The sequence below is a fragment of the Bemisia tabaci genome, chromosome 2 (genome assembly GCF_918797505.1).
Source record: "Bemisia tabaci chromosome 2, PGI_BMITA_v3".
Classification (NCBI taxonomy): domain Eukaryota; kingdom Metazoa; phylum Arthropoda; class Insecta; order Hemiptera; family Aleyrodidae; genus Bemisia; species Bemisia tabaci.
This window is the reverse complement of record NC_092794.1, coordinates 21,433,397-21,450,191: the sequence shown is the minus strand read 5'-3', so window position 1 is coordinate 21,450,191 and position 16,795 is coordinate 21,433,397. Positions and strand designations below refer to the sequence as shown.

The 16,795-nt window shown below is 35.5% G+C and overlaps 1 protein-coding gene across 3 annotated transcripts; it reads right to left on the bottom strand.

Annotated features, from left to right (window-relative positions):
* Positions 1 to 791: 791 nt before the first annotated feature.
* On the bottom strand, positions 792 to 16,118 carry LOC109043676 (uncharacterized). 3 transcript variants are annotated; one of them, XM_019060967.2, is made up of 3 exons: positions 15,836 to 16,118; positions 14,475 to 14,599; positions 792 to 12,423 (listed from the first exon to the last, which is right to left on the bottom strand). In XM_019060967.2, the coding sequence occupies exon 3, from the start codon at positions 12,358 to 12,360 to the stop codon at positions 11,146 to 11,148; it is 1,215 nt and encodes a 404-aa protein (XP_018916512.1). In that variant the 5' UTR covers positions 12,361 to 12,423; positions 14,475 to 14,599; positions 15,836 to 16,118; the 3' UTR covers positions 792 to 11,145. The 3 variants fall into 3 exon arrangements, with proteins under 3 accessions (XP_018916512.1, XP_072153012.1, XP_072153013.1); XM_072296911.1 differs by lacking the exon at positions 15,836 to 16,118 and adding an exon at positions 15,272 to 15,796; XM_072296912.1 differs by lacking the exon at positions 15,836 to 16,118 and adding an exon at positions 15,276 to 15,796.
* Between the last annotated feature and the right edge of the window lie 677 nt (positions 16,119 to 16,795).

The following is a 16,795-nucleotide window of genomic DNA, read 5'->3' as shown; positions in this document are numbered from 1 at the left end:
ATATAGTTTTCAAACATTTTTAGCCTTGAAAAACTAAGTTGATATTTTAAGAGATTCTATCACACTTTTTTTTACCTAAATTTTACCGCTCGCATCAGGTACGAGCCGAGGAATCCCGCGTTTGATATAATGAGTGCAAGAGAGAAGGTCGACAAAACAGGGTATGACCGAGGCAAGTTGAGCCCTGCCTTCGGTTTGCGAGACTCATTACGAAAGAGCTGTCGAGTTCCTTCAGCAGAGTACGTTTAGTGTAATTCAAAATGAGCTACCTATTAGGCGCAGGGAGTATCCATGGCCAAAGTGCGAAACCACGTATCTCCATTGCAGTATTTCAAAATCTCCACTGCTATTTCACTTTTTCAAAACGAGACAAGCCAACTTTAAAGCTTGAAATTTAAACAGAATATCTGCCGACTGAGTAGAAAAATCAAGGAAATTGTCAAGAAATTAAAATTACTAGTTTTCTAAAGAAAAATCAAAGTTTGAAAGGAAGTCTGCAACGTCGCAAACGGTGATACGTGGTTTTGCACTTGAAGTCGATTTGAAATCTATTGATAATCATGCTTCCATTGGAAAAGTTAGGAGAGCGCCAATACGCTTTTTTCTCAGTTTTTTTAAGACTAGCATTTTACTTTGAACTTTCGACATAATTTTCGAATGACAATAATGAAGGGACAGTTGGTCTTGGTAGCTGTCTTTTCATTATTGTCATCCCAAAATTATATCGCTATAGTAAAAAAATTCTAGACGAATTTTTATGGGTGATGGGTGATAAGTAGAAGAAGAAAAAATTAAAATAGACAGGACGATTTTATTACAATAATTAAAGTTACAGAGTTTCGTGGTAATAACTTATCATAAATTTACATGGAAAATGTAAGAATTTTAAGAAGGCTTAATCCATTTCTAGAAGGTTAAACCTATGAGCCAGCCTTCAGCAATTAAGTAAAATACTGAAGTTAGAAAAAGGCTGATGTACCGGCCAGTTACTATGCCACCGTAAGCAGGGTAAACAGCCAGTGCAATAATGTTGCATGGTATACTTTATATTTTTACTAGGGGAATGAATCTGCTTCAGAATATACATGGATGTTTGTAGTCTTAAATACAGAGATCAATAAGAATCATCACATCAGAGTTATAAATGAGGACAAGTATATACAAGTTATTTTTAGTTGAAATTACAGGAACATTGAAGTATGTTAAAGGGGCAGTTTTCCAGTTTTGATAATTTAATTATAGCATGTTATATCCACACGGATTAGGATATCTCAAAATTTATATTTTTGATCACACGATTAATTTTACCATTTTTTTTCTTTCTTTTTTTTTCCAGATATTGAGATGTTAACTTATCCTTATGGAAAATGCTTCATTAAGTATACTGTGGTAACTGGAAAAGACATATTTTACTTCATCGATATTATCCCCAGGGAATTTCTAACAAAAATAAAGGAGGTTGGTTTCAGAATAAAAACTTATTCCATGACAGGTTTTGGATAATTGGAACAGCATTTCCAAACACAATTAGCCCCCCTTTAATTTTACAGAGATTATCAAAGAGTTTCAAGTAAACTACACGATCTATTGGAGAAATAATACAATTTATCTGATACTTAATCACTTAGATACTTTACCTAGCAACAAAAGAGGGTCTAAAAAACAATATTCCAAGATCAAAATTATTGAGATAAATATACCCGAAGTTATAGGTTAAACTCTGTCAGAACTCCATGAGATCAATGATACTACCCTAGGCAGTATTTTAGAAACATGCTTATCTTATAACTTTTAAACTTCACAAACATGTTTCATTGTAAAAAAAAATTACGGAAAAAAGCCTTGGACATAAAGGATTTTAAATAACACTTCATTAGGGATCTGACAGTTTAAGAATTATTGCTTTCACCAGAGTTGGGGACTAAAAAACAGTCGACAGAGAAATGATTGAACGAAGGACAAATGTTGCGGCAAAACATTAGCCACCTTTAAAAAAATTGAATACATGAGAAAAGCAACTGGGCATACTGGCACAAGGCAGACAAAATACCATTGGCTAATACTTGAATAAACAGAGACATTCAGTTGTGAGATCAGAGAAAAAAATATGGAAAAAATACAACTTAAGACTGAAGAAATTAAGTTCTTTTAAGTCAGATGCAATACTAGAAAAACAGTTTTGTACCATGTTCAAAGGCTAAAATGTCTGAGTATGAGAGGCTAAAATTGTGTGAGAACAGTAACTAAACATTGTCGTTTAATCCCTGAATGTATGTTGTCCCTGAGTTCTGAAACAAATTTTCAGATTTTTCTTTCCTTGCTTAAATATGATACAGAGAGATGTAAGAGATTGACTTCAGTAGACTCAAAACCTTGTAATGAAAATGGGACTGTCCCTACATCACACTTCACTCCGCTTGAAAATGGGCATTTTCAAAATACATAGATCTGAACATAAAAATTTACTCATAGTTTTTTGATCCTCAGAAAATTGGCAATTCACTCAATTTGCTATCAATGTTGAAAAGTATGACAACAGCTTGCACTTCACTCCTTTTCCTATTTTATAGACCAAAACCTTTACACACCCTTGAAAAGACTCTACTTAGAGGCAAGATGTGTTTTATGAGCAGTCCCTTTCCGATGAAGTCGAAACTTGAGCTACATGAACACTAAAAAAATTCTACAATAAACCGTTTTAGTACCTACGTCACAAGTGTGATATACATCATGTAGTGCCCTACCTAGCTCATCACTGCTTCGATATACAAGGGATTTTCTATGAGATTGGAAAGCTAGTTATTAAATGCAAATGTTGAGTGGTTCAAGACCTTTTGACAAAATTTTTTGCGATACTGAGTTCTTCAAACATAAAGTTTTAACGTTGGCCTAGTAAAATTTTAATATCGCATCGAATTAATCAATTAAACTCAATACATAGAAAAAAAATTCCGAAAAGGCGTTTATGTTATTCTCCTGTTAATAATCTTATCACGCATTTTAGGGAACAATTTTTGTGTATTTGCTCTGTAATTATATAGGTAACCTAAATATCTGCACCTAGTTTGTCGGATGTTGGATCCTAAGATTGGTTTTTCCCTTCCAAGAGTGCATGCGCATCAATGGAACCAGCTGAATATATCTCTCACTTTTGTTTCAATTTATACATGATTTTTCCGCTTTAAACAATTCAGTACATAAGTATATTTGTTTAAGTAAATTTCAGTTAATATTTTCAGAGGGATGCTACCATTATGCTCCAGGTACTGACTGTTAGCATAGAATAATAATGCTGTTGGAAAGTTGCCTGCTCCATAATACTATGCAGTTACAGTAAACTCATGTAGCATCAGGTAAAATCTGATACCATATTAAGAATTCAAAAGGTGAAAATGTTCATTTGAGGGTTTAAAGCGCTAATAATCGCAAGAAAATCTAGCATAGACTGTTTTGAACCAGCCAAAATTTTCGTTTAAAAATTTATTTTCGACTCCTAATGGATGATCACTTGTAAATCAAACCAACCAAATGTTGGCTGGGGCATTGAGGCCAAACTCGTGATGTATCTACAACTGTTATCTAACACTAAAGGTCTACAGGCGCTGAGGTCAAGGCCATGCTAACCTTAAAAAAAAAATTAGCCCGACTGCTGTTAAAAAAATGTAAATTTCATTTCTACGCAACTGATTTTGGTTGTGATGTGTGGACACTCGAAATCAATGCGTGGCTTCCTCATTACAGCACAAGGCACAAAGCTTATCAACATTACTATCTCTTTGCAATGCAGTTTAGTAAAACAATTTATTGAAGCCATTTTAAGGACTGAAAATTATACTTTAAGCCCTGAACATTTCTATCTAGCTTTTAAAAAACTGCGAATCAAACTGGAAATATTAATAATTTTAAGACTACAAATATCTTACTTGACTAAAAATTATTTTACAGGATAATGGAGGTGCAGTATTTCCCTGAAAATAGTTTGAGTTCAAAGAATCTTTTGAGCCGCTGATAAAACTTGTGTCATGCAAATGTTTCAGCAACCTGGTGGGTCTCAAATATATGTGCCTACTATACATTTGTATTTGGTAAAGAGATTAGAAATATTCAAAATTCTTAAGCAAAATATAAAACTGACAAAATTTTTAAATTTACATTCACAATCATAAAAAAATTCTCTATCCAACAATGAGTGGACAAAGAGACATCGCCATTTGAAAAAAATAAGTTAATTTATTATATCTACACTGAAACTAAAAAAGTAGAAATTCTTAACTTAGTTTCAAATTATGTCTTGATGATTTTAAAAACTAACATTGCTTTAACTTAAAAAATACAAACAGAGGAGATAATTTTCAATATGTCAGTTGATAATCATCAGTGGGAGAAAATCCCCACTTTAATGTTTAAAAAAAAATGTTAATGTAAAAATGAGATCACTCTTTTAGCGTAAATAATTCAGCTTTTTAGTGTGGTTAAAACATTGATCTGCACATTGGTCTCATCACTCCACTGATCATTGATTTTTTTGCAGGGGCAAAGCTGATACAATCTTTGAATTAAAAAAGCTTCTATATACAAAAATTATGATCTGCAGAATTGCAGCTGAACTTCCTGCTCATGAATAAATTCAGAAAGCAAAAGCATCATTGCTGTGACCATGGATAGATATGTTCTAAAGGTTTTTGTCCGCTGAATGTATTTTAACTATGACTGAGCTTTCGTACGATAGACTTCATCGTCATTTGAGAGATATTGCTACCTGAATGCAACTGCAAGGGTCATGCATAGGAAAAATAACATTCCATTTTGTAATTAAGGGTGAGGCAAATTGATGGTAAAGGATACCATCATTGATGGAGCACTAAGGTGCAGAATTTCACTTAGAGAGAGGATGATTAAGTTGTCCTTATAATAAAGGATATGTAGCCACAGCTCACTTACATTTGCCTAAAATGTTGATTACGTAGTTTTGTCTCTTCAAGATAATGCACTTTTAGGATTTTGATAAAGAGTGATCTAAAACGTTATCACTTTTTACAGTTACCATCGCCATAGTTTTGCATGTATGTCAATACAAATCCCCTTTCATATGAAAATAACAGACTAGTAGACACAGAGCATCAATCATCATTAATCATAACAAGAAAGCCCCTTCGAGTACACTTTTCATCAAAATCCTAGTTTATCATTGTTTTCTTGGTCTGGAAAAAAATAAGAGCTCATGACCACAAGACAATCGATGAGTTACAGACTGCAATAGCAGTTGATGAACCTTGAAGCTAAGAACACAAACTAAAATGAAAATATTACAAAAAGTCTTACAACTGATGAGTATACTGACCCAGCAATTCACAAATGCAATAAAAGTCAATGGAGGTGCAGAAAAAATATTTGAGTTACACTTCTAAAATGAAACTTTAGAAGCCATGTTACTTAAGCTCACAAAAAACTAAGTGAAAAACTTAAAATGATTGGTACTTAAATAAATGAGTTTGAGAGCAGTGAATGCAAAAAGAATTTTAAAGCGTAACCTTACAAGCTAAAAAGGCGAGCTGCAACTAACAAGCTTCCACAAAGTAAAATAGTGTAGATTTTACCGTGCTCTTGGAGCCAAAACATTTTTTTGTGTTTTATCGGGAGGAGAGGGGGTGGTTTTTTCATGTTTACCAAAATGTTGATTTCTTTTGATAGCTTCTTCGGCTTAACCGGAAGACTTCATTTAGAGCTCAGAACAAAAGTTGTGAAGTGCATTAGATGAGTTTAGGACTGCATTTGTGACTAATTAAACATAGCAGAGATTTATTTCCTATCAACAGAAAGCCCTTAATTTCTGAATACCTTCAAAAACTTTCTCAGGTACCCATGAAATTAGTCACTAAGACACTTGCAGACCAGTTTTCTATTGGTTCTTGGTCAATTAATGGCGAATCTTAGAAGCTAAAAATGTGATTTGACTCAACTTAACAGAGAGAGACAGAAAGATAATTCTTTTGAGACAAAAAAACCCTAGAAAAATAAACACAGTCAATGCATACAACACATCACTAACAAATACAAACAGATAGAAGTATACTACTTGGTATAAATGGTAAAATATGTAGAAAAGACAAAATTTCAAACATGTACAATTTTAAACACAGTACTTGTAAACTTTGAGAACAAGTTAACACTAATCAGGACAACTTATCCTCCTCATTAAATTGGAGTATTTATCCAGCTTCATGTCAGCAACTATTCCAACTCTTCTTAAAATATCAGATTATAAATACAATCTCCAAACAAATTTACAGTGATAAATTCTACATAAAAATAGGTTAATATTTTCTTACAAAACTTGTACTATTTTTGTTGTACATACTTTCAATTGAATACTGTCTTTTTTTATTTTTGTTATTGTTTCATTATTGTAGGTTAAAATCGGTAGTTGAATAGTTATAATAAACTGTAACGATAAAAAATTGAGGCTTCTGCTGTGATTAAAAAAGGTTAAGGTTCTCTTTGAGCTCGGTGCTCACTTGAGCATTTCTGATGCATGAGCCAAACAAGGTGTGCGCCTAGTGGCTACATCTTCATGCACAACTTGAAAGCTCGTCCCACACGAGCAGAACAGCATCAAAAGCTTCCTACATTATTCGGCGAATTCATTAGTTTCTGAGCTATGCATAGCTTATCTTTATTATCAGCGCAAATCAGGTACGGTTGACTTCTCCCAACTAACCAAAGTCCAATACTCATTGCGCATAGGACGAGCACTCACGAAAAAGACGCAGCTCATGCTGAGTGGCACAACAAGAATGAAAGACGAGTTCAAACTGTGCATTGGGTGCTGCTCATGCATTGAAAATGTTCAAATAGATACCCAGCTTAAAACAACGGAAGTTAACACAAAGGACAGGATTTTTGGTTAATATTCCTAAAAATCGTAGGATTGCATAGGATTGATTGAAATGAAAGATTATGGATAGGAAACTCTCAATGCGCCATTTGTTGACAACAATTTATACTCAAATGGGTAAGTCTTCGATTTTGCTTTTATTTCACACAACTGAAGGATTCTAAATTTACTTGATCAAATGATTGATGGTTTGATCATAGATTTTGTCTGAGAGTTAGAGGGTATTACTAATCCAAAAGTTGGTGCGTAGAAATAGTAATGAGAAAGGTATTATGCTTCGATAGAATAAAAAAAGATCACTAATATTTCACAAATCTTCACATCATCGGTGACCAGTAAAAACACTAAACAAACAGAAAAACTGTAAAATTTGTGGTGTAACATCCATTTAAGGTAAATTAGTTTCAAATGCACTGTTGGTGAAACTCGAAGTATGTTTGAATTTAAGACTGGAGAAAAGCTAATCGTCATCTTTGCTTGAGAATTTCTGTTCTTTTTCTTCATTCAAAAAATCCTATGCGATAATTTCAAGCAATTAAGTTGGTTTACTTGTCTTGAAAGAAATTTAAAATTAAGAGGAAACTGGAAATTTAAAAAGCTGCCATTGAGAGGTGTATATTCAAAGTTCAGTTATTGAACAAAATTCGGCAAAATCAGCTAAAGCTAAATCAGCCTAAAACTTTTTTTACCGCTAATACATTTATAAACGGTAGAAAAAAGGAGGGTTATTTGAGCACACAACATTGCTTGCGTTGATTTAAGGATCTCCGAAACACTACTCTGCTTGGTTGAATTTTTATAAATGTTTCTCAGTTTTAAAAAGTGCACCAATAAGTTTTTAATAGATATTTTTCATGCCAAATAAGTTTGAGCACTTCTAGACTGCAACAGAAAATCGTCTGATGTCACCTTTACAGGTCAAGTAAATGGAAGAATTAAGATGGTTGATCCTCTGTCGCGGTTTAAAGTGCATAAACTTATTTGGCGTGGACTCTACTAAGAACCCTTTTACAATATGGATTGTTTAAATTGGACTGATTTAGATGGATAAACACTATATGCATTCAACAGACTCTTGAATGATAATAAAAGAATTAACACTCCAAACGCCACGGAGAAAAATTAGATAATCACTGAGAAACAAATGACTTCTGGTCAGTGAAAAATTAGTTTTTCCCTAACAGAACCTTTTGCAGAATTTACTGATTGCTTTATCAACAAAATGATATGACTTCATTTTTGCTAAGGCCTTTCAACCAGAGATGTAGACAGAATATGAAAGTGGTATCAAAATGTCATTGTACCTTTGGGCCAGCAAAAAGAAAAATTGACAACTTTCTGACATTGAAGATTCAGTTGTCCAAAATCGAGCCGTAACATTTGTTCATAAGCAGTAAATATTTTGTTTTTCTAGAGATGCTTAAACAAAATATGAGATTCAAAGGGTTTCATGAGAAATGATAAAAATTAGTTTTCAGTTCCGTAAATTAAAACTAACAGTTGAACAAGATAAAAATATTTACACAACGAAAAATTGAAAAGTTGGTAGACAAGCTGTACAAGCGAAGTGTGCAAATATTACAGAGAGAATATAAAAAAGTATTCATCAATTGCGGTATTTAGGGCTTATGCAGACTAGAACAAAAAAGCCAAGAAACTATTCATTTCTTGAGCAATTCGCACCGGGTATAGCAATGAAAAATGAATTAACTTAAAATTTCATCAGAAATAAAACAATAGTTAAAAATATTTTAGAAAAAATGAACTGTCTTTAGATAGATACGAAAAAAGGGTGATTAAGAAATTTTCCGATCAGAGCTCCTACACTGATGTTGATAACACCTATAAAAATTCTGCGACCAAGAACATTTGCTACGAGATTCAGATTTCTAATTTTCCTCTTGTCTCCGTAATTCCTTAAAAAAAGTCTTTATTTGTTTCCAACAATTTTTTGTGTAACATGTAAAATAGATGGAAGAATGTTAGGCGGATATGTTACAAGGGCGTTATTGATAGTGCACTTGAAGAGGATGGGACAGCTCCGTGAAAAATTATGAAAAGAAGGAGATTTTCTCTGGTAAATGTAATGAAGATGAAAACATCTGTTTCTGAGGTCTCATTAAAATGCATGCAATATAAACGACTCTAGGTGATGTCAGTACCTAATTTTTTTTTTCAATTTTGTGTGGATTAAGGTTTTGTTCTCCTAGTTAGTGGAGAGGATCGATTTAAGTGTGAACTTGGTCAGCAAAAGCAAAATTTTTAAAATGAAAATAAACACGGAAAAATTTGAAAGAGAAAAAACAAATACTGAGAGCAGTCGGCCTAAAACTGTTCGATATCAGAAACAAAAGGTAAAAGCTCAATTGATGAGAGTATTTCTTTATGCCCAATTTTCATTTTTACAGTAAAAAAATTAAACTGTGTCACATCCAAACTGCCACTTCCTTGGCCAGGAACAAATTGCATCATATGTACTTACAAAAAAATACCTTTCTGCCATTAAAAAATACACAAACTTTGCTGCATACATAAAAAGTCAACAGCCGATAAACAAATTCTGAAATCTAAGTAGTTCAGGTTGAAAAAATAAAAATACAAAATAGACTTTACATACTTTAAATCTGATATAATAAAGTAAATTTTTTATGCAAAGTTAGGTTTATTTCAAGATTCGATGGAATTATTATGATTGTTCCTCCTCTTGTAAAAGAACTATTTAACTGATCCAGTTATTTCTTTCCAGATGATTCACAAAAGCTATTCCAAAACTGTGAGATTAGGCATTTTGGTGTATTTATCAAAGGAAATACACTGTTGTTTGTTTCTTTTTTAATCAGACTTTCAATTTAAGACGTTTCAAGAGTTTCTTTAAGTTTCAAAGAATTTCGTTCATTGGTAAAGGCTATCAATCGAACAGCTGAGTTTTTACCTGCAATACTGATGCCCTAATTTTACTTCAGAATTTCAAAATACCCTTTTAAGACAAATATATACTTCTTGTGGATGTAAATTTTGGGTAAAAACCTGAGTAAAATTTAAAATGAGTCATAAATCAATACAACTTAAATACACATCAAAGAAAAAAATGCCTAGATTCACATTAGGCTGAAGTTTATGAAAGGCCTCCATTCATAAAAATTATCAGCTTTAAAAATTACAGAAGTAAGCTCATCTGGTCAAATTCAGCTGATAAAGCAATTCTCAGGATTTAACTACTTGATTGAGAAAGGGTCTTAGAGATAATGTAACGAGAACTTTCTTAGTTCATGACCTTAATGCTAGTTTGTTAGCATGCTGCTAGCAACTGCTAGTTTTAGATGAAAAATTCGTTGTATGATTTTTTTTCTCAAAATCTCCTACGCAATTGTTATTAAACCACTTTCATACTGATCCCACACAGCCAAAAACATAAAAACTGCGGAAATGAATTATTGATAAACACAGTCTATCAATTTAGCAAGGGTGTAGAGAGCTTTTCCCTTCTGAACTTATGCAGGATTCTGAAAACAGATTTTATATTTTTGCGACCTGATAATTTGAGGATACGGCGGAAAGTTAGAGAAAACTTGGAATAATGCTTTCAAAATTTTCTCTGCCTTTGACAATGAGCCCCAAGTTTGTGCACTTTCCAGTATTCTTACTGAGAACTTCTGGAGAAAACTTCCAGAGAATTAGCTCAAGTAAATCTGACAATATCTCAATCACTTGTTCGGTGCTTTGAAGAGGACCAACAACTTTAATGTCATGCCGATAAATATTCTTACAAATTACAATCACCTTAAGTCACTGAATGAGCGAAAGTTATCGTTACAGTATCATTTCTTAAAAGGAAAAAACGGGGTTCATCTCCAGGAGTGGCCATTGGAAAAGTTTCCACTTTTGTGAGCTTTTAGAGGTTCAGTTGACCAACTGAACATGCAGGAGCAGCTTCGCAAAGAGAAAAGAGTGCCTCCCTAATGAACATATTCACAAGCTGCTACTATGAGCATGCTCATCAGTCATTAATCCCCATTAGCTAAAAGGAGAAGTCCACATGTAAACTGACTGAATGTAAAAATCGGTGACAGAATTCATGGCGGGGAAATTGGGGAATCTGAGAAATGACTGTTGATTTGAAAAACCATCTAAGAAGAAATAAATACTGGTCAAAATTAAAAAGCATCTTTGGCTACAGATACAAAAGCCATCATGTCAGGAGCAAAATTTGAGTGAGCACTCGGTCCTCCGTTGCTCCGAACGGCCATACCTCAAGACATGGGATCAGTTCCTACATGATTTTGCGTTGGTATATGTTGAGAGAGTTCTGCTTTTACTCGCCGTGCAATATGACTCCTTGTATGCTTACGCAAATGATCTTTCCGATAGAAACCTTTGCCACACTCAGGACAAACATGTCTCTTTTCCCCTGAATGGATTACAAAATGAAGAGTTAACTGCTCCTTACGTTTGAAAGCTTTCATGCAAACCGTGCAAACAAATGGACGATCTGGATTGTGGCTTTGTTTATGACGTGTTAAATGATCTTTGCGCTTTAAGCCTGCACCACAGATATCACAGAAAAATCTACGTTCCATCGTGTGACCTAATAAATGCTGCTCTAGCAGTGCTTTGTCTGGGTATGCCATGTGACATTCCGGACAACAGTACAAGGTTGATCCGTCAAGAGCGGTCGTTAGACGAATTTCACCAGGTTTTGGGCGAGGTTTTTTCTCTTTGGCCGCTTTCTTTTTCTTTTTCTTCTTTGGTCCTAAATGTCCCTGGTCACCCATGCCATCAGTATTCTGATGATCGCCTATTTCAGGCTCTTTCTTCATATTTTCTGCAGAGTATTTCAAAAAGTGATGTAATGATATTGGTAAAGTTGAAGCAGGTAAGTGAGATAAGTAATCAGCAACAGTTGAGCCAGGTGCTGCAATACTCTGCCAAGAGGGGGGCATGGTTGGTTGCTGATGCTGCAACACTGATGAATAGTCTTCTTCTTTTAAGTTTTCTCGTTTAATAGGACTTATTTGCTGATTTGTAAGCTGTTCTTGATTATTCGGGTAAGATGGAAGAGTCCGTTTCATGTCTCCTTGAGAGGTACGGTTTTCAGAGATGTGAGGATTATTGCCATAGGGTACAGCATAGTGATGGACTGTGGAAACATTACTTTCATTTTGATACTTTGAATTTGCAGATGATGTGCCTGTGCTTACCATTTGCGATCCAACATCGCGATGGTACTTGGAACTCATTGCTTGTTGGTTGAGCGTAAAATGTCCACTAGAACTTACCGGCGTATACCTATTACCACTATTCAACATACCTTCATCAACATTTAGATGACCATTAGTGTGTGAAATTCCATTCACTGTACTGCTGTTGCTCGTTCCAGAACTGCTATCATGACTAAATTTAGCTGCAAACTGGTGGATGCCAGGTATGGCGGCTGAAAAATGACTTCCGAATGGTGAGAAGTTCATTGTGCTTGTGATCTTGGAAGGGGCTCACCTTGTTTACAAACAACTACTCTGCGATCAGTCCACCTAAGGGGGAAAAAATGTTTACGTTAGACTTGTGCTTTAAGGAAATTTTTCTGGGTCTGAGGTGAAAATAGGATCCAATGGATCATTTCCAGAAGGGCGCTTGTAAAATTGACCATACTTTTCCATTAACTTTGGATGCTTAAAAAGGGTGTCTGATCTTGGTCACAGTGAAAAGTAGACACTAAAATACCATGAATTCGTTTTCATTTTTATACAATTAAATCTTGTCAGAGGTTTACTTTTAGGGGCAGAAAAGTCTCTGGGAAAAGTGAAGTGTGAGCGCATTCAAACCAGAAAATCATGATTTTTAATTCTCTTTGAAACCTCTGAATACGTTGCCAGAAAATGATGAAGTGATGAAAATTACTGTAGTTGCTTTTCCTTTATCTTCTGAATGTGACAAGAATCAAACTCAAAATTCAACTGTTGGAGAGTTACAAAGGAAAAATATTGCTCTTTGACTCACTGTGGTAATTTTTCGATAGAACTGTTACGCTTTTAGGTATACCGTTTCACTTTCTTTCTTGTGCATACAACGATTGCTCAGAATGAATAACAAACTCGTATTGATGTGGTGCCCTAACAAGACATGAAAAAGTGTTATAGTAGGATTCGTTTTTTTTGGTATTACCCCTTAAACTTGATCCATTTACCAAAAAAGACCTACAGGTCTATGTCAAGATTTAACCAGACCAGATCTAACTGACAATGGTAGATGGATGCTTTATAAATGCATTTGAAGGTAGAAAAATGTGTTTCTATTTAAAAAAAGAAAAACATACATTTCCCCAGGGACCGATGAGTGAAAGAGAAGAGTGATATAATTTTCAGTTTCAGCAGCAAAAATTGGTAGGAAAGCGGCTCCGCAGACACCTAGCTATAGATGTTAGACCTTTTCTTTCGGCCATCATATCCCAGTTACTCCCTGCATAATGTTATCTTTGGATCTGGGAGACACGCTTGCAGCTAAAATTTTAGTTTTATGATTATAAGGGGGTCATTTTTGGAGGCGAGCAAAAATCATTTATCAGTCGACCATTTGACAAATAATTACAAGTGGACTGAGTCTGAGAGCTTGCTGCCACGTCCTCACAAGAATGGCAGCTTATTCAAGATCACCTCAATGTCAACCTTACATGTGCATTCTAATGCATTCAAGGGTAGACTTTGGGCATGACAGTCAGGGAGAGGGGGGGCTCAAACAGCTCAAACAATGGACCAGTAGACAAGGTACAAATTTAAGTATTTTGGTATAAATTTTGTCTTCAAAATATCCTATAAATTTGCTTGATAAAAAGTAATATAACAAACTACTGACCGAGATATAAACATTTTTGATTAGCATCGGTTACGGAAAAATTGAATTTCTTACTTGCAAGAAAAATCAGAATCTACAAGAATCAGAACACACACTACAATGGTTTTGGCAAGTTTCTTAATCTTGAACAGAGTTCCCATCCCACCCAAAGTTGATCACTTGCTTGTGGGTTGATCTGAAACACTAAGTTTGAGGCTGCCATATTTCCATGACGCAGAGACTATTACGGTGACGATAAGTATGCAATTAACTTGAGTAGATTACAGTTTTCTCATGAGCAAGAAGTTTGATTAATAGGCATCAAAAACATTATCGTGGTTTAGGGTAACTTTTAATCATTTTTGTTGCACAAATCATGTTCTACATGAGATTTTGTTCAGAGAATGTGTGGCATAATGCTAAAAATTCAGACCGTCCGCCTCCTGTGGTGCAGTGGTTGTAGCGCTGGCCCAATGACCAAGGGGTCCCGGGTTCGATTTCTGGCCAGGTGATCTAAGTTTGATGGTCTCACGCAATGGTCGGGGCTAGGGTAATAAGCGTGGGATTAGCCAATAGGTTATTCAAAAAGGGTTAAAAAAAATAATAATAAAAAAAAAAAAACCTTGTCTAGTGATTCATTGTTTGAGCTGGACTAGTCTCCGCCGAGTAGGAGCTGAAGTGCATGATGGGATCAGGATGCTATCCTTATTGCTGAGCTAACTGCAAAAGTTCTAAAAAAAAGGAAAAAACATACTTCCTTCAACAGGGGAGGATCGACAGTTGTTCCACGCCAAGGAAATGGCTCACCGCAATGCTCAGTTTCAGAGGAAGAGCTGCCAGACAATCTTTATGGCGAACGACCAGAAACAACATCGGAATCTGAAAGAAAATTAATCATATATATTTCTAAGTAAAAATGTTCAATAAAGACAAACCGGTTAGGCTTTGTGGCTCAAGATATTAACCTTACGAATTTTAGGGCTCTGTTCTATACTGATAACCGGGTGGTGATTGCAGAAGATCCAAATAACACAGAGTACATGATAAGGAAGTTAGAGGAGGAATATTAAAAATGAGATTACGCAGTCAGTACATCCGAAACAGGGACACTGACTCGAGGTGGTGAGCAGTAAGTAAAGCGTTAAGTGAGAGAATGGGCAGCACATCATGGGCTGCGCGGTGTATAAAAACTTACAAGTGCAGTCAACCCAAGACCAATTCAAAATGCTGAAATATGCTCCTTGATCCAATCACATTGTTGATGCTGCCAATTTATGATGGCATCTGTGCTTTCACGACGTCTGTTCTACATACTTGACATGTGCTCATTTGCTACATGAGTTTTATACTTCCGACAATAACCTTAATACTTTTAATGAAAACTTGGTACAGAATATTGATCATCATCAGGCCTTGGTTATGAACAGAGACATAAGTATGTTATTGAAGTAAATATTAGCAAGTCAGTCAAATGAGACAAAAAGAAAACATTCTGATAATTTGTAATGATTTCTAACTCTTGTGTGAGAATTAAAATGATAAATCACTAACTCACTAAGCTCAGGTGATTTGTTCAATGCAAACTGAATACATCAAGAGGAGCGTCCTACAATGAGAGCCCCTTAACGATACTTTGTCCTCTTCTGCTATGTGTGCATGCAACGTGTAAAACCCGAGCATGCAGCGAAAAGGACGAGCTGTCTGAAACCAGCTCTACTTGCTAAAGAATTCAATGCGTGTGAAAGACAAAAGAGACCCATGACACTAGACACTCAGCATCTCTACAACTGTCAGGGATGGTATTCAATAGTTCCTCTGTGACAAGCAAGACACATACATAGCCAGACTGTACTTTTGAATCAACTCCTCCGATTTCAAGAGAGAGATGAAAAGCTCTAATGAGTTAATTGTGCTCAAAATAATGGGTTGCAAAAAATGCTTGTTGAGACGAAAGAATTTTCTCCCTCTCGTCAGAAATATTAATTCTAAACTGATACATGACTGAAAACCCAACAAAGACGATAATGCCGGAGGGAGGTAAACATCAGATCAGAAAGGCTGGGCGGCCCTAAAGAGGGTGGCTCGCCGTCAAAATGGTTGACAACATAGACATACCGCAATGTCGGGACGGAGAGCTCGTGAGTTCCATACTAAAATACGCGATTGCACTTGTACACAAGACGACCGACTTCTCGTAAGTAGAAAACCTGGTGAAAACACAATTTAACATTGATAAACACTCACTCTAGGGGAAATAAACTTTTATAAACAAAGGCGTCGATAGGAGGAATACGGGGGACACCTGCCTCGACTGCGGCACATCATTGCCAAACTGTTGAATAAATTATCAGTAACTCTGACGCGGTGGGCACGGACTCTGTGCACGAAGGCAACCCTGCTTAGGGTAAAGCTCCCCCGCAGTCGAGACATTTTCTTTGCGCATGCGTGGGTTGAACGCGTTGCCATTAGACAGGACGGGGGAGGGATACCGGAGTCTGGAAAAGTGACGAGCATGCCGATGATAGAGGGTGCAATTGCAAAGTGTAATTTGCAATTAATCATAAAGTTTCCGGACAAAATCTAAGCACGTATACAATTTGCCTGGATTTTAAACGCGTCGGTGATTTTCGGCGGGCGTAATTTGAGCAGTATCGATGTTGAAAATACTAACCGAGCATGTTTCTACTTTTTTTCCGACGCAGTACATACATGAAAGATTTCCTCTCTCATTTTTCTTTTCGACTTCTTATTGAGAGAAGAAACTAAAAGTCTGGTTTATTTGAGAAACATTATAAATGCCGTACGTTGTCTTATACAGATATAGCTTTTATGCATGAATCAGAGATGAAGTTTACCTAATCAATGATCATCCCTTATCGGACGAAAAATTGTGTGATTTTTTTCAACCCTTTCACCAAAAATCGCTCGAAATTCTCTGGAAAGTTTCCTACATTAAGTACACCTTTAAAAAATATAGCCGGAGCAAAAATTTTAAAACACCGCAATTAAGCTGCAGCGCGTCACAGAAACTTACCGTTTCGCTGTAAAGTGTAGCGGTACACGAAATGACGCCCT

Excerpts from the sequence above, each read along its gene's own strand:
- LOC109043676 (XM_019060967.2), bottom strand. The coding sequence starts at position 12,360 with ATGAACTTCTCACCATTCGGAAGTCATTTTTCAGCCGCCATACCTGGC.